The sequence below is a fragment of the Sarcophilus harrisii genome, chromosome 3 (assembly GCF_902635505.1).
Source record: "Sarcophilus harrisii chromosome 3, mSarHar1.11, whole genome shotgun sequence".
NCBI classification, from domain to species: Eukaryota; Metazoa; Chordata; class Mammalia; order Dasyuromorphia; family Dasyuridae; genus Sarcophilus; species Sarcophilus harrisii.
In genome coordinates, this window is record NC_045428.1 from 75390242 (window position 1) to 75415028 (window position 24787).

Sequence of the window (24787 nt, forward strand, 5' to 3'; positions counted from 1 at the left end):
ATAATTGCCATTCCTAAATGAGGAAGATCTAACAAAATAAATTAAAATGCAATATAACAGATAACCTTGCGTTTTAAAACGGAGTCAGCCAGCGGGGATCTCCATCCTCCAAACTAGTGACACTTTTATAGTTGAGTTTGACACCACCAAGACTCCCCCAGGATCGGCGGGGGAGGCTCCAAGACCCCCCCTGGGTCCTCCAGGCCACACTGTCTCTCCAGTGGGAAAATGGAGCATAGATATTTTCAGAAAGGAATAAAACAGGATGAATTATTTCCTTTGTCCGCATTTATTACAAGAATTGTTCTAGGGATGAGGAGACATCATTGGAAAGTAGTATGATTTTTAAAAGCTAAAAGTATCAGTGAGACATTTAAAAGAAAATAGAAAAAATAAAGTGAATAGCAAAATAATTAGATTTTGAAAATGATAGAGTTAGAATTAGAGGGGACTTTAAAAAAAAGAAGTAGAGGGAACTTGAGGCCATTGGCTAACTTGGAGAAATTTTCTTGAGCCCAGAGGGACCTCAGTTGGATTGTTAGGGGGGAAAAGAGCCCAATGATACAGACCCCTTGCCTTTGCCTCTCTTTGCATAGCTTTCAAATCAGAATACAGCCTTTGAGTCCTAAAACTCCTTTAATTAATTAGTTTAGCGAGGCAGTTGGGATTAAATGATTTGTCCAGGATCACCCAAATAGTGCTAAATGTCTGAGGCTGAATTTGAACTCAGGTTCTGTTTGACTCCAGCGCCTGTGCCCTATCCACTGCTTCATCGGGCTGCCTTTTCTTGTTCCGGTTCTTGTTCTTTTTCTCTTCTTCTCCTTTCTTTCTTCTTCACCTCCTTCTCCTCATTCTCCTCCTGGTCCTTCTCTTCCTCCTCCTCCTTTCTCCTTTGTCTTCTACTATCCACTCAATTTGGGTTTGAAACTGCATTCCCTCAGGACAGAGTTTTTACACAGGATTCTCTTTTATTACAGATCCTCTCCATGGACTAAAGACAAAATGGCCCTGGTCCCCTACGACGCGGAAGGATTAGGGATACAGAAGTTCTATAAACCTCTGACCACCTATAAGTTTGTGAATCACACCATCCAGATCAAGCAGGACTGGAAGCAGCTGGGGGTGGCAGCCGTCGTATGGGATGCGGTTCGTATGCCTCAGGCTTCTGTATTTCATTAAAAACAATCAGAGGACCCAAAACTTGCCTAGAGATTGAGAATGAGAAGACTTGTTACTCCTTCATTTATTTATATTTTAAGGATTAAGCCTATAAGGTCCAGCAAGATAAAGATCTTCCAGAGTTCACTTTATATAAGTTAGCAATAAAATTTGAACCCAAACTCATTGGCCAACTATTCTGATTTTTTCTTTTTTTAAAAATTTATTAAAATTTGTTTATTTAAAAATAGAAAATGAAAAGCATTGTTGTGCACAGCAGAACACAAGAAAAAATCAAACTATAAAACAAATTTCTATTTCAAGAAAACCTGTGTAATAAATACTAGACATTGTGTTCGGTATTATTTTTGCTTCTTTGTAGATTTGTTCTTTGCTGTGCATTTCTTACTTTTTTCTTTTTTTTTCCTCCTTTTTCTGACTTATACTAATTTTTTTAATGGAATTTTTTTTTTTTTTACCAAAGTCCTAATTCAAATTTGAAGTATTCTCTATAATCTTAAAAACAGTGTGATGTGTGTAGTGTAGTGTAGCTCCCTTGTGAGTGTATATGCATGCACATAGTATGTCTCTTAATTTGTCTTCTGGTTTGACTAGGCTATTGTTCTCTGTACTTACCTGGAGATGGGAGCTTTGAATCTTCAAGGCTGCTCTGCAGTTGAGCTAGGAGCTGGGACAGGATTAGTGGGTATTGTGGCTGCTTTGTTGGGTAAGTTTGCCTAATTCTTTAAAATTCACATGGTGTTTAAAGTGAACATTTAAAAAAAAAAACAGATATTTGTGACATTTTCTTGAGTTGGCAGTTTTCTCTATTCAGGAGGTTTCAATCTAGATACAGGGAGCTAGATTTAAAAGCTTAAAACTGCTCCAAGAATTTTGGAAGATCTTATTTTTTTCACTGGTTATGGACCATTAACCCGTTTATTATTATCATTATCATTATTATTATTATTAGACCACATTCAGTATGGCAACAAACTCCTCCAGTAACCACATTCTTTTGACCTTAATAATAATAACTAATATTTACATAGTGCTTATTATGTGCCAGGCACTTTGCCAAGCATATAACAAATATTGTCTCATTTGATCCTCATGGCAACATTGGGAAGAAGTGGATGCTATTTAATTATCCCTCCTTTTACAGATGAGAGAAAACTGATGCAAACTGAGGGACCATCTTCAGTACAAAATCCCCCTTTTATTTTTCCTTCTATACTGTTACCCTTAACAGATTTTTTTTTTTTGAAGCAGTGAGGTTAAATGACTTGTCCAGTGTCATACAACTGTTAAGTGTTTGAGATTGGATTTGAACTCAGGGCTTTTTGACTCCACAACTGGTTCAAGACCACTTAGGTCCCTTCCCCCTCTCCCTTTATCTAACTTGTGATTCTCTTCTCTCCTAAATCTTTTTCACTAAGACTCCTAAAAGAGTTTTTCTAAAATACTCCTTCATGTTCCACCTTTTTCATGAGCATTCCTACTTTTCTTGTTTAATTAACTGAAACTTGAGTTTTCCCTGCTTTTACCAGTGAGGCCTGTTCCTAGCTCAAAAGACGAGGAGGGAGGTTTGCCATACTTATTACCATTTCACACTGATGGTTCTACCACCATCACTCAGATGCCTTTTTTTTTTTAAAGCCCGTACCATTCAATTAAAACACATCCATGCCATCTTCCCCTTTTATTAATTTTTAAAAAAGGATTCCCATTATTTTCGTCATTGGTGTCATCTTTTAAATCAAAGTCCTCTTCTATTACATCCTTGTTTTTATCCTCAAAACTTGAATATCCAAGCAAGATGATTCTTCCATTAATAATGTTGTTTTTCAGTCCTATCTAACTCTTTGTGACTCCATTTGGGGTTTTCTTGGCAGATATTGGAGTAGTTTGCCATTTCCTTCTCCAGCTTATTTTACAGATGAGGAAACTGGAGGATACATAGATTAAGTTAACTTCCCCAGTGCCCCACAGCTAGTAAGTGTCTGATGCTGGCTTTGAACTCAGGTTTTTTTTACTCTAGGCCTGCCACCTAGCTATCCTCCCATAATAATAGTTTATTTATATAATATTTGTAATTACAGAGCACTTTTTTAAAATTAAAATTTTATTTCTCATGTATTTAATTTTTTCCCTCCCACTTTCCCAAACCCCAAATAGAAGATGAAAAAAAATCCTTATAATAAGTATAGTTATGCAGAACAAATTACTGCATTGACCATGTCTAATTATTTATATAGTTTATATATTATGACATAATATACATATAATATTATTATATATATAATTATTCTGCATGTTGGTCCATAACTTCTCCATCAAGAGCAGAATGTTATTTTCTCTTTTTTGTCTTTTAAAAATGCATATTTTATTAATTTATTATTAAAAATGCAATTTTGTGTAAAAAGTTTTTTAGCATTCATTTAAAAATATTTTGAGTTCCAAATTCTCCCTCCCATCTTTCTCCCAAGAGAGTATCATTCTTCATCACTGATTTGTTAGAATCATGGTTGATTCAATGTAATATACATTGATACACACACACACACACACACACACACACACACACACACAAACTTGCTGTCTGCTTTCCTTCATGGTAATTGCCCTTGATTTTTTGGTTGTTTCCTAACTGACTCTATGTTGGACCTGATCATTCCGTGCACTTGGCTCTGCCTCCTAGGATAAGAAAACCCAAATAACCCCCCTCCAGTGTGAGCTTTGTTCTATCATTGCTGCTTAATTTGCTCTTACTGCGACTTGTAGACCCCTTATTCATCTCATCTCCTAACCCGTTAGCTCCTTGTGGGAGCCCGTGGTCTCCCTAACTCATCCCCTGCTCTATGAATCTCCCCCATGCTCTTGCTAGCACCCCAAGTGCATTTCCGGGTTCAGAAGTGGGTAGTTGGCATAAAGACTATGCAGTCCTACGATGTATAGAAAAAGGAGGAGAGACTCTGGTTTGAGGGATAGTAAGTAGTATTGATAATAATTAACTAGCTTTTATATAAGAGTACTGCTACATGCCAGGCACTGACAAATATTACCTCACTTGATCCTCACAACAACCCTGGAGACAGGGTCTCTTATTGTTCCCATTTTACCGAGGAGGAAGCTGTTCTTATTTAGAAAAGCTCAGGATGGAGTATTAGGTAAATAGGAAGAAACAAGTTTCTTAGCCTTTTTCTGAATCATGGTCCTGTTTGGCAGAGCCCTTCCCAAAATGATGTTTTTAAATGTATAAAATAAAATCTATCATATTACAAAGAAAAATTGGTTATGTTGAAATAGTCATTGAAATACACACACACATATGTACAAATGTATACATATGTACAAAAATATACATATTTTTAAAAGTTCACAGATCCCATGATAATGGGAAGCAGGGGCTTCTGCTTAGCTTGCAGATGATTTTTCCTTCACTGCATTTTAGGTTTTCTGTTTCTTGAGGACTGTTAGGGAGATTCTAATTTTATCTTTAAGCACATACCAGAACACATGGAAGATAGGTTAACAGCTGATATGTTAGCAATGGCAGAATTTTTATCCATATCTCAAGTGGCATATTACATTAGAAGCTTATTGGAATGATAGATTAGAAACCAGGATGTGGAAAGGCATAGAGAGTGTATAAAACTCCAGGCTTGGAGTCGGCAAGGCCTGAGACACTTAGTAGCTGTGTGACCCTGGGTGTCGTGGCACCCTGTTTGTCTCGGTTTCCCCATCTGTAAAATGAGCTGGAGAAATGGCCAATCACTCCAGTATCTCTGCCAAGAAAACCTCAGGATGTCCCAAAGAGACACATGTGACTAAAAGAACTGAACAACAGAATGAGATTAGGAGCCACATGACAGCAGCCGTTAGTTGCCTGAAAGGCTGTGATGTACATCAGACTTGTTCTGCTTGGCCCCAAAGGGCAAAAATAGGAATGATGGTAGGGGTTGTGGAAAGGCAGATTTAATCTTTTTTTTTTTTTTTTTTTTGCTGAGGCAATTGGGGTTGTGACTTTGTCCAGGGTCACACAGCTGGGAAGTTTTAAGTGTCTGAGACCAGATTTGAACTCAGGTCCTCCTAACTTCAGGGCTGGTGTTATCAGCTGAACCAGATTTAATCTTGATGTAAGGAAAAACATTTGTTAAGCACCTACTGTGTGCCAGGCAGTGTTCCTAAACCCCAAATTTGTTTGGTGGGTAACAGACCTTGTTTGGGGATGAGTTGGACTAAATGGTGCCAAAGGTCCTATCTGACTTACGAATAGCGATTATAAAATTATTCTTCTCCACTAAACCTGATTGCTTACCTGCCTGCTAAGAGAAGTTCTAGGGGACGCTGGTTAATTAATTAATTGAGGACATTATTTTTCATGAGGCCATTTCTTTGACCCACATTCTAGGTGCTCATGTGACCATCACAGATCGGAAAATAGCGTTAGATTTTCTCAAGTCCAACGTTCAAGCCAATTTGCCTCAAGATATACAACCAAAAGCTGTGGTCAAGGAGTTGACTTGGGGGCAAAATTTGGGGAACTTCTCATCTGGCAAGTTCGACCTGATCCTGGGGGCTGACATCATATACTTGGAAGAGACTTTTGCAGACCTCCTTCAAACCCTGGAACATCTCTGCAGCGACCATTCTGTAATCCTTCTGTCCTGCCGCATCCGCTATGAACGGGATCAGAACTTCTTAAAGATGTTGGGAAACCATTTCACTGTTCATGAGGTTCACTATGATCTTGAGAAAGATGTACACGTATATAAAGCTCACAGGAGAAACCACAAGGAAGACTTATAAAATATAATCAGAAGTACTTGCTTATAGACATCCTGTAAAATTTATTGTGTCATATTTCATTAGGTGAACACCAGATGATGAATCTGATATTGTGGTATCGTATGTACTCTCTGTTATCACTGTTGAGCCAAATATCTTATCCGACAATATCTTCTCAGGCACATGAAAGGCAAAGAATGGAGCAGTGATCTTGTGATGAAATGCTCCTGTGGATAGATGCTCGGCCTCATCTGGATCTTGGTTAGGGAGAGGTCTTGGACCTAGGAGTTGAATGATGAATTATAATTTAGTGAACATATGATTGATGACTTCAGTGCTTATGACTTCCAGGGAAGGAAATTTCCTCTGCCAATATAGTTCAGCACCTTCCCTGAAACTTACTGTGTTAAAAGAGTGCCTTAGGAAACTGAGAAAGGAAGTGATTGGACCAATGAGTCACAGCTCCACTTGGCTTTTGGGACAGCTCCCTCCAAGCTGCCTCTCCTGTGGAAGTGGAAAAACTGAATTATACAAATGACTTAGAATTCTTTGACAAAGTTTCGTGTTTAATAGAGTTTTCAGAATGTGAAAAGAAATTTGTATATTCCTTCTTGTCTTTGTTGTCTCTCTGTGATTTCTACTTTTGTCTGGTGGCTGCAATTTGTAATTGGGACATATACTTTTATGGCTCCTAATTTCTAAATTCATTTGCATAAAAATACAATAAAATGATTAAAATTAAATATTTTAAGTATTTTGGAAAATGAACTCTTAGTTGAGAAAATAAATAATTTTTTACTCTTTTATGAATTGCTTGTTGAATTTTTGTTGATTCTGATAAAAAGATCATGATTGATTTTTCACTTTTTTTATTGTTTTTGCATATTTCCATTGAGTCTTTCAAAAAGTGCAGGTCATGTTGAAAATGTGGTAGCATAACATAAATAGAAGAGGATGGTTTTACATTTCATTGCTTGTCCTTTTAAAAGTGTAGAGATTTGCTAAAGGGTGAGGCTTTATTCATTTTTAGGTCATGTTTTAAAAATTAATAGGGCTAGGTGTAGTGGCACATTTCTGAGATCCATGCTGCTGGGGAGGTTGATGATGGTGGACAATTTAAGATTAAGAGAAGCAATAAGGCTCATGCTGACTGGTTGCCCACATGAAATCTGGGACCATTTCAGTGGGCCCCCAGAAACAGGGAGGGACACCAGGCTGCCAAAGGAGGGCACAGGGTTTCAGGTTGAAACTGGTTTAGGGTTAAGGTGTGTATTTTTTAATGATAAGGATGTAATCATTTTGGTATGGATTATTTTAAAGAATTACAATTTAATTTTTTATTAATTTTCCAAATAGAATACACTACAGCAACCAATAGACTTTTTTTAAATTTACAAACACATTGTATGTGAAATAATAAAGCGGAAAATCCCGTTCTATTAGTTTAAAAAAGCTTGCTTTTTGTTTTAAAATTAGTTTTGTCCACATAAAACATTAATTTTACTACTACTTTTATAAATTAATGTCCATAAATTATATCCACAAAACTGCAGTGCTTCTAATTTAGTTAAAAATGGAAGTCTCACAACTTTTAAGGGGGAAGAGGTATCTTTTTAACCATTTCATTCTCTTTCCTTTACAATTCTGCCTTAGGTAAAACGTATCAATATTCTTATTTTCAAATTTCAGTCCCCACTTTTTGGTGAAATTGAACTTACAAATATTCTGAAGCAGCAACTGATCAACTCTTTCGTGTGCTGTGGTGATAACCACAAGATGGCAATAGTGCCCTACACCTGGGACTGAAAAAAATGACTAGCAGAGCTTCCTTCCTCCCTCCCTCCCTTCCTTTTTTGTATGTTGGAATTGGAAATCCTAACTATAAGCAAATTAACTTTGGACTGCTCCAGGACGAAAAGATGTTTTAGTAAAGGTCTATACAAGATCTTCTTCTAGATGGAACCAGTTATAGAGCTGGTGACATTGGAACCTAAGGGAGTTGTCCCTCTAAAAATATGAATTTAATCAGTTTTTCTATTAACTTCCCCACCTTGTCAGATGCTGGAACCAAGATTCTTTTTCCAATTCAACTAGAAATAAAAATTAAAAAAACCAAACCAGGAGACAGTGATTTAAAACCACCAGGCATCAGTCAGTAAGAATGTATTATGCCCTTATTATGTGCAAGGAACTGGGTTAAGCCCTGGGAATACCAAAAAATAGAAATAAAAAAGACAAGAGCTTTTGCCCATGCAAACTATAGACATACAAGATGATAAGAGTAAATGTCCCCCTTTAGAATTTCATCTAAAGGATCAACCTTTTTTAGATGAGATTAAAATTCAAAATTTATCTTGGCACAATCCTAGAACATACAAAGACTGGGTAATTAGTCATTGAATAATGGAGTGTTTTACACGTCAGTCAAAAAGCACTTACCAGGTACTTATTATGTGCCAGGCACTGTGCTCCAGCACAGTTTATGCCCATAAAATATCACAGAAACATAGTTGTATAAGACTCAGGATAAAATTTAGTGTTTCAGTTTTGCTTCTATAGTTAGGAAAAAAAATTCTTGTGTCATGGCATTTTGACTATCAAAATGACTTTTTTTCTCTAAGAAAAATTTCCCTTTTATTTATTTTGAATATGCATTCATTTGTCAAAATGTACCTGTGCTTCTAAGGCTCCTTGGTCTGGTCCTGAGAATACAGAACTGCCATCCAAGAAGGAGATTAGAAGAGAAGTTAGTAATCACTGGTAGTATCTCACCTGCAAAGGACAGGGGGATCCAAGGTTTGCTAGAAGTCTCAAGATTATCAAATCTCATTTTATACAGAAGGAAATTGAAACTTAGGTTAAATGACTCATCTAAGCTCATCCAGTTAGTGTCTTAATTGGGATTTGAACTCAGATCTCTTGAATCCAGGTCCAGTAACCTAAGTTATATCACTGCTACATATTATTAGGCACTTGAATGTTTGGTAAATACATGAACATAGTAGAAGACTTAAGTTTTTTTGGTGTATGAGCCAAGAACATTTAAGGGATAGCATGAGAAAATGACAAAAGTCCATGTAAAAATTTCAAGGCCTAAAAGATTATAAAGTTTGAAAAATAGCCAAGCCGTCCTTACAAAATGTTCACAAAAATAAAATCAATAGCTTTCAATGACACTCTTCGACTTTTTCAGGTTATAGGCATGAAATATTCCATTGATTTGGTGTAAGGTAATAATTTTGCAGATAGAAATGTTTTCATAGTATAGAATAGGTAGTTTATTTCCACACGGAAAAGAAAGAGAATCTTAGAATGATTAAAATATAAATCAGTAACATCATTACCAGTACAACTGGTTGGGAGGCTAATTTTTAAGCTTTTACGGGACAGAGATTTTAGGCTATTAATTAGCTAAATCATTTCACTCCACAGATCAAAAACTAAGCTGGATTCCTTGTCACAAAACTGATTCTGCTAATATGTCACCACTGTGTCCTCTGGGACTGGCACTTACAGACATCTAAGAGGATTTTTTAGTGTTCAGAAAGTTAATGTCAAGGCAGGCAGGAGCCTCCAGTATAAGCTTGGCTAATTAAGCCTATACTTAGAGGCAGGGGCCCAGAGGATCCTAGGTATACAGAATTTTGATAAATTAGCTTGTAATAATTTTTTAAAAATAGGGTTTATATGTGGTAGACAAGGGGAATCTTTGCTCTGCTAAATATTTGGTAAATAGAATGAGAATAAAGGTCTTAAAATATTAAATGCTACATAAGAACTATTCATAGACCTCATTCTTCCAAATATTAACTTTTTTGGAACATATGTAAAGAAGTAGATGGTCTTAAATTAGTACATGATACATAAGAGGGGATACCCAAAATCTTGATGTAGTATTGTACTAAGAAAGCATTGATAGTCCTTATTTGATGCAGTCTTGCACTAAGACTTTGGAGGCAACTTGCAGATTTGAGAAATTAGCTGATCAAAAAGTCAGACAATTGCCGTTTTCACCAAACATCTTAAAATTTTCTGCCAACAGGGTGTTTTATACGCCTTTTGTCTCAGCACCCAATAAAATACAAATAGTAAGCACTATTTACTATTTTGCATTATAGAAGGTATTTTATGCAATGCTATGGATGGCATAATAACTAGTAATCACTGCTTCCAGAACAAAAGCGTGATTTCTGATTTTCTTATTTCCAGCAACTTTCCTAATAGAAGTCAGTGTATACAACTTTTTCTAGGAATTGGTCTGTGAGGATGAAGAGAAGTAGGATGCTAGTTTAAGGAGATGGCAGGGTCAACTTTAGAACTCTAGCTCTGTGACCCTGGGCAAGTCACTTAACCCCAATTGCCTCAGCAAAAAATAAACCAAAAAAAACTGAGGAACTTAAAAGAGCTTTTGTTTATTTGAGTTCTATTTATCAGTATCTACCACACTGGAAACCATAACTGCTATTAAAAAATAACACAAAACCATTACATATAGGTATAATTTTTTGATGAGAATTGGATTTTCCAAAAAAAAAAAAAAAAAAAATTAAAGAATAGCATTGTTTCACATATTTTGCAAATTTCTGTAATGCCCGAGATTAATAGAAAATACTAATTTTCATTTTTACTTCTACTTTCAATCTGTTATGACATTTGTTTGAAGTACAAATGAAGAAAATGCATATATAGTTGGAAAAAGAAGAGTATTATATAATAGGCAAATAATGCCTTAGTATTATGAAATGTTTTGACCTTATGGATCTTCTTGAAAAGGTCTTGGAAACTCAAAAGGTGCATGGTCCACATTATGAGTACTGTTGCCCCAGGCCAGTAGAGAACATCATGGACAAAAATGAAATGGACAGGACTTTCTCACAGATTTCTAATTCTTTTCTTCAGCGATTAGAGCAAAGTGAAGAAAACTATGTCGAGAGTCTTAATTTTCTCTTAAAATAGAATGAGGCTGTTTGCTGAGAGAGAAGAGTTTCAACAGCCCCTGTGATGAGTGTAGTTGTCAATCAGGGAAATCTGAGGCAAGATAATTTGAGTCTGTAACAAGGCAAAGAAGTGAGGGTCACTCAAGACAGAGATTTGGCAATCTGTCTCTCAATGGAAATCCACTCAAGGGTAGAACAAACAGCAATTCAACAGAATAGCTGAAGGGAGAAAAATGAGGCCACAATTAAAAAAAAAAATCTTTAGAATCTTTTCACTTTCACTGAAGCAATCACCCTCAATTTCTGTTACTTTAACATCATGATCATAGAATAAAAAATCTTTAAAATGTGCCATCTTAATAGTATATCTAGTTAGTCCAATCTTCCATGTCATTCATTCAACAATATTACTCAATATAAAAAACTATATCCCACTGGAGATTCCTGTATTTAAAATATGGGCAGGCAATGAAATGTGGCAACAAAAGATTTACTATAGTTTTCTGGTGTTATTTTATCCAAGGATTTCTTTTATATGACACTTTTAATAGCATTTTGGCTCACTTAACAAAATTAATATATCCAGTTATCATTACTGTTTTAAAAATATATATATATATATATATATATAAATACACGCATACCCATATACATATAAATACGTACATTCCACCCCCCAAAAAAGAGGCTTATAGGCATTTTTAAAAGCATGTTTATGTGACTGCACATAAATGTTGGTGTAAAAAGGGCATTATGACAGTTTATACCACAAAGATTACAGTAAGAAAAAGCACTTCTTTATGACAATTCACAAATTCACAAGGATCACTTTAATATACAAAGCAATTACTACCATTCTGAAACACAAAGCAGCTAATATGTACATAGTGTTAATAAAATGCATTATAACTCAGTACATTTTTTCTTTTACATAAAGCACAAAAAAGATTTAAGTAAAAAAAAAAAGTTAAAACAGGGATGTTTCTAGAATGTAGGGAATTTTAATAGAAACATGTTTTCCCCATTATAATTCTTTATTTGTAATCCACTCCAAAAGAAATATTAAGAGTTAAGATTAATACCCTGTTTGTGCTGATGAGTTTGGGTAAAGTAAAATATGGATAGAAGTTATCTTTACCTCAATTAAAAAAAAAAAAAAAACCAACTCTAGAAACTTCCCTGATTATATTCTTTAAAAAAAAAATGTTTTAAATTATAAATTTAGACTAGAAATCTTTCTGGTGATGAAAACCAATGTGTGAATAAATCAGGCAGGGACAACTTTACACAGAAAACTGATAACCCAGCACTCTTACTCACCCATAATAAATCCATACTAGCAGGAAATATTGAAGGTCAGACATATGCATTTCTACAATTTACTCTCCCACTTTTAATATAAATAATTTTATTACATACATAAAATGGAGTGGCATCTGGATAAAATACACACATTCTATAGAGCATTTTACCAATCCAATGAACATAAAATAAAGCCCCCAAAGACGACAGACTGCTTCATTTGGCCAACTAACATAAGACCTTTATTTTCAGGGATCTCCACTTCTCCTCACCAATTTCAAATCATCTTAGATGTATATTCCCCTCAGGCAAGCTCTTCAGTTGAGGCTGAATTTTAAAAATTCCATGCTTACATAGGCAAACATTATATAACATCTACTCCCAGTAGGTTAACTGATTTATTTCTTCACCCTTCCAAAAACATTTCCTGAGGACTGACTTTTTTTTTTAACAGGTGAGAAAAAACCCCAAACTGTCATGATATACTAACCCCCATTCCCCCCTCCCCTTTTAATTCCCTACCCTCTCCCAGCTAGGACCTGCATCCACAGTACCAGAATGCAGCAGACAGGTCAATATTTTTTATTTCTGTGCTAAAACAACTTTGCCTGTTTATAATATCAACTTACTTTACAGGCTTCACTGTATTTTTAAAGTTTTATATTTTTTAAAAAATAAATTTCAAGCTAAAACACCTGAAATACACTCATTCCTTTCACACTGTATCTGGTCCCTCTTAAAATCTGTCTGCCCCTGAGGACACATACAAAGGCTTAAGTTACATTCACTAATTAATGTGAACTTATCATAAAGCAGATGAGACAGATGGAATTTCAGCACCCTGTTTAATTTATTTGAAATCCTTCCAAACTGACTCAGCTTAATGATATGTTCAAGCCCCTCTCCTAATCAATGAGTCTACAAAGTGAAGGAAACCAGTTCCTAGTACATATATAGTCAATTGCTAAAGTCAACATTAACAATATTCAGGATATATACCTAGGTCATCAATTCATCTTCATTGCTGTCTAACAACAACAACAAAAAATTCTAGTTGTGCTTTTTACAAATGAATGAAGAAATTATTCCATGCACCTTTTGCCTTTATGTCAATAAATTTTATTTTTTCACTTGCATTAGGCTTTTAAAATTATATAATCAGATTTAGATTCAACACAACCAAGTTGGAGTGAAAAAAAATCAGCATGATATTTTATTTGGTTTACACAATGACAAATGCTTTTTTTTTCTCCAGTCTCTTAACTTAAATGCAATTGAGATGGTTGTTTTGGTATTACTTTGACAATTTTAATGTAGAGGAAAAGTTCCACCAAATTGGGGAGGAGGGGTTGAGGGGGAAACAATTTTATCAGAAAGGAAAAAAAATTCAATTTGCTACATGTTGAAAGACAATAAGATAGGATTTGAGCCAGTTTTCATTTTATTTAGTGGCCCTGATAAACCTCCTACCTTAGCACCTAAAAATCCAAGACTAATCTTCAGGTACTAATATTTCAAACAACAAAATGTCTATGTTAAAAAACAGCCACATGATTTAATCATAAGGAAGAGAAATATGGACAATCACTTCATGATTATTTGTGAAAAGTTTCTCATTGTCAATACCCAAGTTCCTAGAAATTGGGTGTTTTGTTTTGTTTTTTTTTGTTTTGTTTTAAAAGTGCATTTTATACCAAACATTTACAAAGAATAGAATGTAAAAAGAACCCAAATAAATATACAAGTTTTGTGTCAGGTCTATGGAATATAATCCACTAACAATTTTCAGAGCTCAAAAAAGGCGAGAGAGAAACTCCTCTCAAAACTTATTAAAAAGTTGTATTATTTCCACTATTTCCTGAACCCTGAAATAACTTCAAAATTTTAACTTTTAAGATACTAAGCCTACTTAAATTGCAAAATGAAATATCCTTTAAATTTTCTAAATAACTAGATCCCAGTTTGTGCTGGTGACTGGCTACAACTGCTCCTAAAATAAAAACTGATTTAATGTACATAAAGAAAAATCTAGGTTAAAAACACTTCAAGTAAGTAAAGTATCCTTGTTAAACCAAACACTGTTGTTTTTTCCTAAGCCTTTGCATGATTCCAAATATCACCTCTACTGGTGTAGTACCCAAGTGGGGATTGGGCCTGAGAAGAAAAGAGAGAAATGTCAGCCAGATGACTTCTTAGATAGCCTGCCTGACTAGATTTGTGCTTTCAGATAATAGCAATGTTGCTGACTATCATCAAAACACCATTTCTGTTGACATCCTGCCTAAAAGAAACTCTTGAATCCCTCCCCAGAATGGTTAAGAAAATCAGTGGTTCCTTTTCAAAGAAATCTTCCAAATTTTTTTTAAACCACTGTTATAGCTGCCAGAAACAAAGCACAAAAAAATGAATATTTGGGGGGAAGTTTTCAGGCAAGTACAACATAATTTATATCAGCCTAAGAAAATTAACAATAAAAAAGAAGCAAAATAGTTGGAAGAGTAATTAGAACATAAAAAATGCAATCATGAGTGCTGGAATAACACAATCCAAACACTACTAAAAAGGATGCAACAGCACACAAAAATGTACGAGCTGTATCTGACCTCAATAGACTATAATACTCAGCATTCCTGACTTAAGAGCTCTCAGAGCTTCAGATTATATACTGTGTGTGTATATATATATATATGTACATATATTATACATATGTATTTTTCCAAGAATATCTAAATTAACAGAGCACCTCTGACAATATCACAACTGTCAGTTTGGTACTTTTATTTGCAAAATAATAAAAATAAAATAAATTTCGAAACCAAATTTTTGTACTGTGAACATAATGGATCTAGCCCTTTCTAACCTGCACTTCTGTTAAACCCTACCAGAGCCCCCAAATATATAACTTTAAGATAAAAAAATCCCCCCAATGGTTTTATTAGACTTAATCTGTTCTACAGATAAAAGTGCCAACGAGCCCTAATTTGCAAAGAGAGCAATATCAATTTTGCTATTTTCTACAACATATGTACAGATTCCTATGTTTTCTTTTTCCCTTTTGGCCAAAATAAAGAGTAAAGCATCTATTATTGGTAGCCATATGTGTTCTTGTTTAAAAATGATTTCAATGTGGGCTTTTAAAAAAAAAAAAATTACTTTTTAGGTGGAAATATCCAGCTCCCCCAATTCTCAGTTATATGCTTAAACAACCAAATGTTTCTAAATTTTATTTTAAAAAACAAGCTGAATAAAAGTAGCCTAATTTTTCTTTGTAGAAACAGAAGTCCTCAATATATCCAAAACATACCTCACCACACTGTGTTGCTGATTTCAATCCAGTGTTACTATCCTTAAGGTGAAAAGAGCTTGGCCATTCTTCATGACCCAATAAATAATATGATTGCCATGATCTACCAGGAAAAAATGGGCAAACTATCAACTAACTCCTTAATAAACTGAGAAGTACCAACTTTTGAAAAACACACCTTCAGAGGGGAAAATAAATTTGCTAGACATTGGACTACTTACAATTCGTAAATAATTTTAATTGAATTCCATATTTGATCACTTAAGCAAGAAATAATTTTACTATGAAAATAAGTCGTTGAATCGATTCACTTAAGTTTCTTCATTACGGCCAATGTTGAGAAATGACACATTGGTATATTAAAATGCCAATTAAAAATAAAATAACATTATTTGTCCAAGTAGCTCAGTCAGGTAGAACACTAAGAATTTTAAGTTATTTGAAAGCCTTGAGAATTTGGTGAATGCATCCATCTTTATAAGTAGTTTCACTTTAAAAGCTGCATTTTTTAAAGATGGGATCCCCACTCTGTTTACATGAAAAAAAACATCCCTCTCCTGCTATGACAATAAGCCTAGCTTAAAATATTGCTTTTCAAAATTGATCCAATAAAAGCCAACATGACTTTTGCATTTAATAGTAACAGTCTAACACAATTTGATTTCAAATCAAATTTGACCTAAGACAAAAAACACTAATCTTTAACATTTTAACATTTCTTACACTCTTATAAAACTGAATGCAAAATTTTAACTCCAAATCTGTGACAATGATCTTAAGCCACTATTTTAAAATTTTTGTAATTCATGTGAATTATATCTGCTTTAACAAAATGAATATTAATTTCATTTCAGGTAAATTTAGTGAATATAATTTAGGAGTGAATACCTCAAAGAATTATTAGATAATTTTTGGGTGATATGCACACCCACACATTTCTTATTTAGGAGTTTAGACATGCAGTTATTTTATCAAATGACAAAGATCACATGCCACACAGAAAGCCTTAAACATAATTCACCTTTTAAAGCAAAAACAAAAATTCAGGACTTTGATGGTTTTGAATGTGCATGTGTGCATATTTAAAGGAACAAAACACAAACACATTATAATAGAATTCACTCTTAGACATTGCACTGAAAAAAAATGCATGCACAAATCAATACTTGACACTTTTCAGAATGTCCTTATAACATTTTTATAGCTTTCATTGATAAAATTCACCCGGTGTAAACATATTTAAATGGGTTATTTTATAATTAATTTCATTTTTCCTTACAACACATTGATTTTCATTAATATAGTATTTCACTTTCTCTTTGTAGCATCTTGAAGGCTTTTTTGGTAATGATAAAATGTTAAGTGCACAGGGGAAAAGCAGGTATTGCAATTTTTAAAAAATAGTGAATGATTATTGTTCTGAAGCCCAAGGACATGAATATTTTTTTAAAAAAACTGTTTAATATAAAGGGGCTATTCTATACTTTAACAGTTCTCTTCACTAAAAAAAATCAAAAAATGCCTTAAAGTAAAAAGCTCTTCACACTTGTATTGCTTAACTCTTGACTTCACTTTTGATCCAAAGGTTACACTATACCATTCATTTGGTAACTTCCTTAAATGTATTCAAAATACAGAACACACAAAGAATTACAATTAAGAAGGGAGTGACCTAAAAGAGCCGGCCCCAAAATGCTTGACAGGTATGAATGAGTTTTTAGCACTGCAAAAATTAGAGAACAGAACATGTACAAGAAACTCTCTTAATCAATTCCTAATTTTTTTCTACATATAAATCCCTCCTTTTAGGATATATCATTAGCAACAAATTTAAATAATTTACATGAATACAGGTCAATTTGGCAATCATCACTTCTTCATTGCACCTTACTTACTTTCTGCATTCAGTCCACACGATACTTCAAGAGGCTGGGGGTAGGAGGGGAACGGAAGAGGAAGGGGGGGCATTTCTGTTGCTAAGGCAATCAAGGAGCTCAGCACAAACCCTTGAAATTATTAAAAAAAAAAAGAAAAAAAAAAAAGAATTCTTTTCACTTTCCCCCAACAATTCAACAAATGAACAAATTTCTACTGCTTGAACAGTGTAGAGGGGATAAAAAACAGAAGTCTCTTCTTCATGATCAGGAAGATGACAATTTCTTGGGGTGGGGAGAAGTGGAGGCAGGTGTCTGAATATTCACAGTTTAATGCAAAGCACAGGATGAATGAAATTCTGTAGTTGCTTTCAGGCAGTTTTGCGCATAGAAAAAAAGAGAACTGTTTAGAAAATAAAAAGTTTACTTTGTCTTTCTGGCTGTGGACAAACCAGTCATTTTCTCCACCTTAGGAGGTGAAAACAAAAATCCAAAATTAATCCGATTTGTGGCAATAAAGGTCCTTAAGTGCTTTCAGCTCTTCAATCAGTGTCTTGTTTTGGTTCTCAAGCACAGCCACTCTGTTCTCTAGACATTTCACATATTCCTTTTTCTTCCTACGACACTCCCGTGCTGCTTCCCTACAAACAGAAAAAAAACATTTTAAAATAAAATTCAAAGTAGCTCTCTGGGAGGAGGGAAGATAGAGTGATACAGATGGGAAGAGAAGTGATTAAAAAAAAAGATACCAATAAAAAACTCATGACATCACATCCCTAACTCCATGTTTTATCTCCCTTTGATAGGTTGTATTCCCCCACTACACTACAGAATGTAAACTCCTTGAGACTGTTATACTCACTTATATTTGTATTGTCAGTGCCAAACATAGTAGATGCTAATTAAATTACCAATTTATCAATCAAAATATTCTATTATGTATAATAAAACTTCTAAGTAAAATAAGGAGAAAGTTTGGTCAAATGGTTGGTTTTCCTTAGCCATCCCTGTGTTAACATTGCCTGGGTTCCCCAATGTTCTTCCTAATTTTGGCTCTAGACCACTGATTTCATTAGTATAAAGAACTCCCAGCGCAGAAACTCCTCTATCAATGTAGATCTGCATGATCTTAGCAATTTTTGCACTGAGAAGTTAGATAACTTTTCCGGAATTACACAACCATTAATTGGGAGAGACTTGCAAGCAGATCTTTGGGATTCGGAGGTGGGCTATCTATCTGTTCACTAAACAACACTCTTTTTTTTTGCCATATAATGAAATATATTGACTTATGAAATATATTGCTAAAGGTTCTAATGTATTAGCATTGTCTCTGATTTTAAAAGACGTGATAAAACATGTGAAAAATACTTGCAACTGAAAAATGTTCTTAATATAAAGACTTCAAATCTATTCCAGCACACCAATGTAATTCTTTAGATGTAAAAGTACCTGATCCTGGTACTTGATAGCAGAAGCAGCTTTGATCTTGGAGTTAAGAGAACTGTTCTGAGTGGTGACTCTGACAACTGACACCTTGGGCAAATGGCTTATCATCTCACTGCTTCAGTTTATTCATCTGTAAAATGGGGGTAATAATAGCTAGTATTTATGTAATACTTTAAAATTTGTAAAACCTTTTATTCTCATTTTTATAAAAAATCCTCACAACAACTCCTGAGGGAAGGGCTCTCTTACCGTCATTTTACAAATGAAGAAACTGAAGCAGACAGAGAGTAAGCGGGTTGCCCAGGTTAAGTGTTTGAGTCATATCTGACAAAGTCTTCCTTCCTGTCTTGTAGGTCTAGCACCCCATCTACTGGGCCATCAAGCTGTCCCTAAACTGTAGTACTTATCTCACAGAGTTGTTGTGAGGAAAAGTTTTAGAAATCTTAACTTACAGCACCATTAAAAAAAAAATGCCTAGTGCCTACTGTACAGAGTACTTAGTAAATGTTTGAATTCAATGTGAATACATTTAAGCATAATTAATATGACTCCTAAAGACTCTTTTAAAAAATTTTCTTCTCTCTATACTGTTTGTCTTAACCAAATCCAATTCTTGTGAACAAATCAAAATCGTATCTTTCTTTCCTTTACTTCCTCTTGGTGTTTTCAACTACAAAAAAAAAAAAAGCTGTTAATTATTTTTTTCAGAAACGGCCTTCAAGCATTTGAATACAAGTGCTGAGTATCCCTGATATCTTTTATTTTTCCAGTATAAACATAACTAGTTCCTGTAATTTATTCTCATGTCAGAGACCTCTCATCATCCTGCTCTTCACAAAACAGTCAATACCCCTTGTAAATGGTAGGTATGAATTATTGAATTTATTAATTTTTTAAAAGACTACCTATGTTTTGGAACTTGTAGTAAGCTTTTAATAAACTAAAACAACCTCCCCCCCCCAAAAAAAATAAAAAACTGCTTGCAAGTCAAGTAGATTTGTTTTTTATAGTTATGTATCCACAAAAGTTAGTTACCAAAACCCCCCCCCAAATTTAAAACCATTTATGGGACTTTGGATCTATTTTTTGCTAAATGAAGATAATACTTTTAATATTAAAGTTAGTAACCATTAACAAAAAATTCCTATTTAAGATTAAGGAGGAGCAGCTGGGAAATTAAGTGGATGTCGATTAGTTGGTGAATGGCTGAATAAAGTACATATGAATGTTATGGAATACTACTGTTCTATAAGAAATGATCAGCAAGATGATTTTAGAGAGGCCTGGAGAGACTTACATGAACTGACACTAAGTGAAATGAGCAGAACCAGGAGATCATTGTACCCGGCAACAACAATATTATATACAAAGATCAGATGAACGTGACTCCAACAGAGATTACCATGACCATGTTCAAGAAACTCCAATGTTCCCTCTGGCTTATAGGATAAAATACAAACTCTACTCTTGGAATCCCAAGTTTTCCTAAAGGCTCAACCCAAGTACTCATCGCATTTCCTAATCTTGTCTCCAAGAACTTCAAGATATTGTCAAATGCCATCTTCCAAGACAAACCAAGTCTAAGCATTGGAAGTGACCCAAATCTAAATCTAAAAAAAAGCAATGAGATTAATTTGCAAGAACTGTTCTAAAGTAACTTTATGAACTCTTTTCTAAAATGGTGACAATCTTTTCTAGAACTACTGAGAGAATCAACATCAGTTTACCAGTAGTTTTCAGAATATCAACTGATAAAACTAGGTATTTATAAAGCATCTACTATGTGACAAACTGTGCAAGGTGCTAGGGGATGGGGGGAAGAGAGAGAAGTTACAATAATAAAAAATGAAACACTATATTCTCAAGTAGCTTACCTTACATTCTAATGTGGGAAAGAAGAGATACAAAACCCAGCAAAAAGCTAATAAATACTAATGCACAAAAAAGTAGTTAAAATACAAGGTAGCAGAGTGATCAGAAAAAGCTTCACATATAATACAAGGTCTGTGCTGCATCTTAAAGAGATACTAGGCTCTAGTAGGCCTACAAAGGCATGGAGACAAACTAGTTCCTGTGGAAATTTGATAAATTATGAGGTGCAGGTGGTCATATGGGTAGAGAAATTACTTAGTCATCAGTGTATAAGTCCCATAATGGGAGAAACCAGTTAGGTTGTTACAATAATCCCAATGTCCCATTTCCTATTGCAAATCATATTTAATCCCCCTCTAGGCTTTGCACCACCATCAAGGGTTTCAGGATCATACATTTAAGTTTTTTCAGAGCAACCTGGACTGAAATTCATCAGAGAAAGGAAACACTCATTTAAAAGTCACAATCTCTTCTCTTACTACCCACCCCTTTATCATCTCCTTAAAATTCAATTCTTTTCAACACATTTGTTTTTATGTGGAAGATCTTTCTCAGAATAATCTTTTAGAACTCCTTTATGTGAAAGATCTTTTTTGGTTGAGGATAAAAGTGGTAATTAAATAGTTCTACCTTCTCTTGGTCAAATATTAGTGTTAACAACAATCTTTGCTTAAGGTTCCTTGTTCATTTTTGTGCTTTAAAACATTCCCTGAGGTCTTTAACATAAAAAAAAAAAAAAAAAAACTGCTTTAGTTCATTCTAGCTTTTATTCTTCCTAACACTATTATATTTCTTGGGATTATCAGCAATTATAGACAGAATCTCATTTTATTTAAAAGATCTTCCCATCTTTCAAGCCATTTTTCTTTCTATAATCTCTGCCCATGCAGGGATTACCTACCCCCCCCCCCAAAAAAAACCCAATATATGTTGATCTATACAACATCTTATATCACATACAGTAAGAAACTCAAAATGTAAAAGACAGAATACAAAAGGTTAGATTTTTAAAAAATTAAAATATATACTTTTTACAGCTATAGCTGAACTAGAATTAGAATTCTTAGCCATGCAAAAGAAAATTCACAAGATAAAATGGATGCTTTCAATTACAAGAAATTACAAAGTTTCTGCAAGAACAAAATCAAGGCATTGAGATTAGAAAGGGAAATTTGTTACTAGGAGAAAAAAAAAAATCTTTACATCCAATATGAACACTAAATGTCTCATTTTCCCATTTGTCATAATGAAGTATTCCAAGGAACAGTGAGCATGACCATCTGCCATGCAACTGCATTTTCCTCTATGTATTGTTTCTCCCATTAGAGTACTGCTCCTTAAGAGTGAGATTTGTTTTTTCTATTTGAAACTTCTGAGCTTTGCTTAGTACTTGATACTTAATAAAAGATAATTCATTAGCTGCTTAATTCAAAGTATATTGGGAATTACCAAAAGTACATAAAACCCAGACAAGAGGAGTTTTTCATAGTTAGCTGGGCAAGACAGTTTTTGAAAGAATGGTAAATAAACTATGACCAAACCTTGGAAAAATTACTTATACTTCTTAGAGAAATGCAAAGCAACCTGACTGAAGTTTCACCAGCCAACTGACAGAAAGGACAAAACACAGTATCTGTGCTGGGAGGTAATGGCAAGACAAGTATCAATAGGCTATTGAAAGAACTGTTAAACTGTCCCATCCTAGAAAGCAATTTGGAACTTTGCTAAAAAAAATTTAAAAAGTGAGCACAATATTCATGTCCTTGGACTTAAAAAGATTTCAACACTAAGCATAAACCCCAAGGACATCAAAGACATTAAGAAAAATTCCACATATCCTAAAAGTGACATTTTCTGTGGGAACAAATACCTGGAAATGAAGTGAATACCCAAAATTTAAGAGATGGCTAAACAATTTTATGGATGTAATAGAACTTGTACTTAAATGCTTTATCAATTTATTAAATACAATGCCTATTAGTTTTGAGAATGCAAAGAAAAAAGATAAAATTTTTGTCCTTAAGGAGGTTTGACTTTATTGAGGAAACAACATGCATATAAGAAAATAATTGGAAGATATAAAAAAGGGAATTTGGTGGATAGAAAGGAAGGAAGTAGTAGAAGGAAGATGATGAATTTAGAGAGTAATTAGTAAAATACTCGGTACTTTCAAAGTGAATCTAACAACTAGACTCCAAGACCTGGCAAGGAGAGATAACATTGCTTAACTTTCTTTGAAGCCAGGATAAATGATCAAGAAGAATGTTTTGAGCTATGACTTAATATAGTTCTTAATATGGATAAGGCTGGTCTCTAGATACAGAAAGATTAAAGTGCTAATCACAGCAGCAGCAAGTAGTATGTCCTAAGCATTAATTTTCTCTTAAAGTTTCTGTGGAGAATGAGAGGACTTTTGGGAAATGCTGTCCACTCTCCTTTTATTCCATGGGAATGGGTTCAGAAAACATGAATCTATTGATGTATATTAATTATGTTAATACATGCCAAGAACTGTGCTAGGAACTGTGGACATAAATATAAAGAAACTGTCTCTACTCAAGAGGACCTTAATTTTAATGGGATTCTCAAGAACTTGGAAGGAAGGTCCTTGACAGAGAGATGATAAAATTGGGGTACAAACTCAAACTTTTGGTGGCCCATATGGGATCTAGTTTTGCTTGAATATATCTATGTATTATAAAGGTTTTTTTTTTTTTTTTTTTTTTTTTAAATGTTCAATGCTGAGGGGTGTGAAAAGGAGAGAAAATTATTCCGTTACATTTTGTGATACTTTTACTTTAGAATTTCAATCACTCAGAGTAAACTCTATACCCAATCCAAAGAGAAAATGAATAGATATGAGTCTTTTGCTAGCTGATACAGGTAAATTGCTGTTACCTGATTGATTGAGAAAATGAAGATTCCTTTTGGCAGGGTTTCCCTAAATGTTTAATTATCCTTAAGCTTAATAGAAGATCCTTCTATTAATAAAGGTCATGTCCCCAAGGCACGAAAGGTACATCTCCTAAAAAGAAAAGGTTGTCAAAGCGATTTAATAGAAAGGAAAGGGCATTCCCACAGCTTCATTTTAATTATTCCACCATATCTAACATATATGAAGCTTCTATAGATTTAGAAGATAAGAATGAGGCTAGGTCAAGGGGCCATCTCTCAGAGGACAGATTATTCACTTATTTTATGGATCCATAAGGACCATCCTTGTAATATAGAATTTACTAAGAGGGATAATTTGCATAGGAATTAAGTTTTAAGTTTTTATGGATCACAAGACTACAGACTGTCAGAATATGTTTTGGCTATGAATACATTTAGATCATGATTAATGTGAATTAAAATAATGCAAAATGAAATTTAGTACAAATTATAAATGAAACCAGGTTACATTTAGTGTGGACTAAAGTTAGTAAGCAGTCAGTATTTGCCCTTTTTTTTTAAATGTGTGGATGTGCTATGCACCATATTACCAATACTTATATTAATTTTTTTAAGAGTCCTTAACCAAATAGATAAAAAGAATACTTTCAAAACGGAACACGCCAGCACACAAAAAAGAAAAGTTTTGTTATACTGAATCAAACAAGAAGTTTGATGTAATTAAATGATATGAATATAGGACAAGATGTTAGAATATCTAAATTTACAGTATGAAGTGCTATGAAAAAAAATTTAAATGAAATAAAAGAAAATGGCAAAAGTTGCATCAGCTTTTTAAGTTTTGCATATACCACCAGGAACAGAAGTGATACAATGACAGATAATGTCTTTTGGCTGCATAAATTAAAGACTGCAATCAAAAACAATCTTCTTAGACAAAAACTTCATTAATTTAATGTAGCAAAAGAAAAACAGTGAAGAACTTTTACTGCAAACTTTGGTTTAATCAATTTAAAAATTGACTCTGACTCAATTGCACAATTAAAATGACCAGAGATGACCAGTACAAATAAGGATGAAATAGTTGAATACATTTCTTTGAAGAAAATAATCAAATAAGGTAAATATGCCAATCAATATATTTTTAATGTAGATGAAACAAAATATGGAAAAGTGTACTTTCTAGAATTTAAAATTTCTAAGGA

The 24787-nt window shown here is 34.0% G+C and overlaps 2 protein-coding genes across 12 annotated transcripts in view; one reads left to right on the plus strand and one right to left on the minus strand.

The window, feature by feature from the left end:
* Positions 1-6708, plus strand: part of METTL21A (methyltransferase like 21A) — a 98060-nt gene extending 91352 nt beyond the window's left edge. For 5 of the 9 annotated variants that reach the window (XM_031958199.1, XM_003765978.4, XM_031958200.1 and 2 more), the window contains 3 exons: positions 978-1146; positions 1774-1885; positions 5573-6708. In XM_031958199.1, the coding sequence (XP_031814059.1) occupies positions 1003-1146; positions 1774-1885; positions 5573-5970 (654 nt within the window). In that variant the 5' untranslated portion in view covers positions 978-1002 and the 3' untranslated portion in view covers positions 5971-6708. The remainder of the gene's footprint in view (positions 1-977; positions 1147-1773; positions 1886-5572) is intronic. The other 4 variants (XM_031958195.1, XM_031958197.1, XM_031958196.1 and 1 more) reach the window with 1 other exon arrangement.
* Positions 6709-11582: 4874 nt separating this feature from the next.
* CREB1 (cAMP responsive element binding protein 1) overlaps positions 11583-24787 on the minus strand; it is an 85462-nt gene continuing 72257 nt past the window's right edge. For all 3 annotated transcript variants that reach the window (XM_031958202.1, XM_003765979.4, XM_012546433.3), the window contains one exon: positions 11583-18007. In XM_031958202.1, coding sequence (XP_031814062.1) covers positions 17863-18007 — 145 coding nt within the window. In that variant the 3' untranslated portion in view covers positions 11583-17862. The remainder of the gene's footprint in view (positions 18008-24787) is intronic.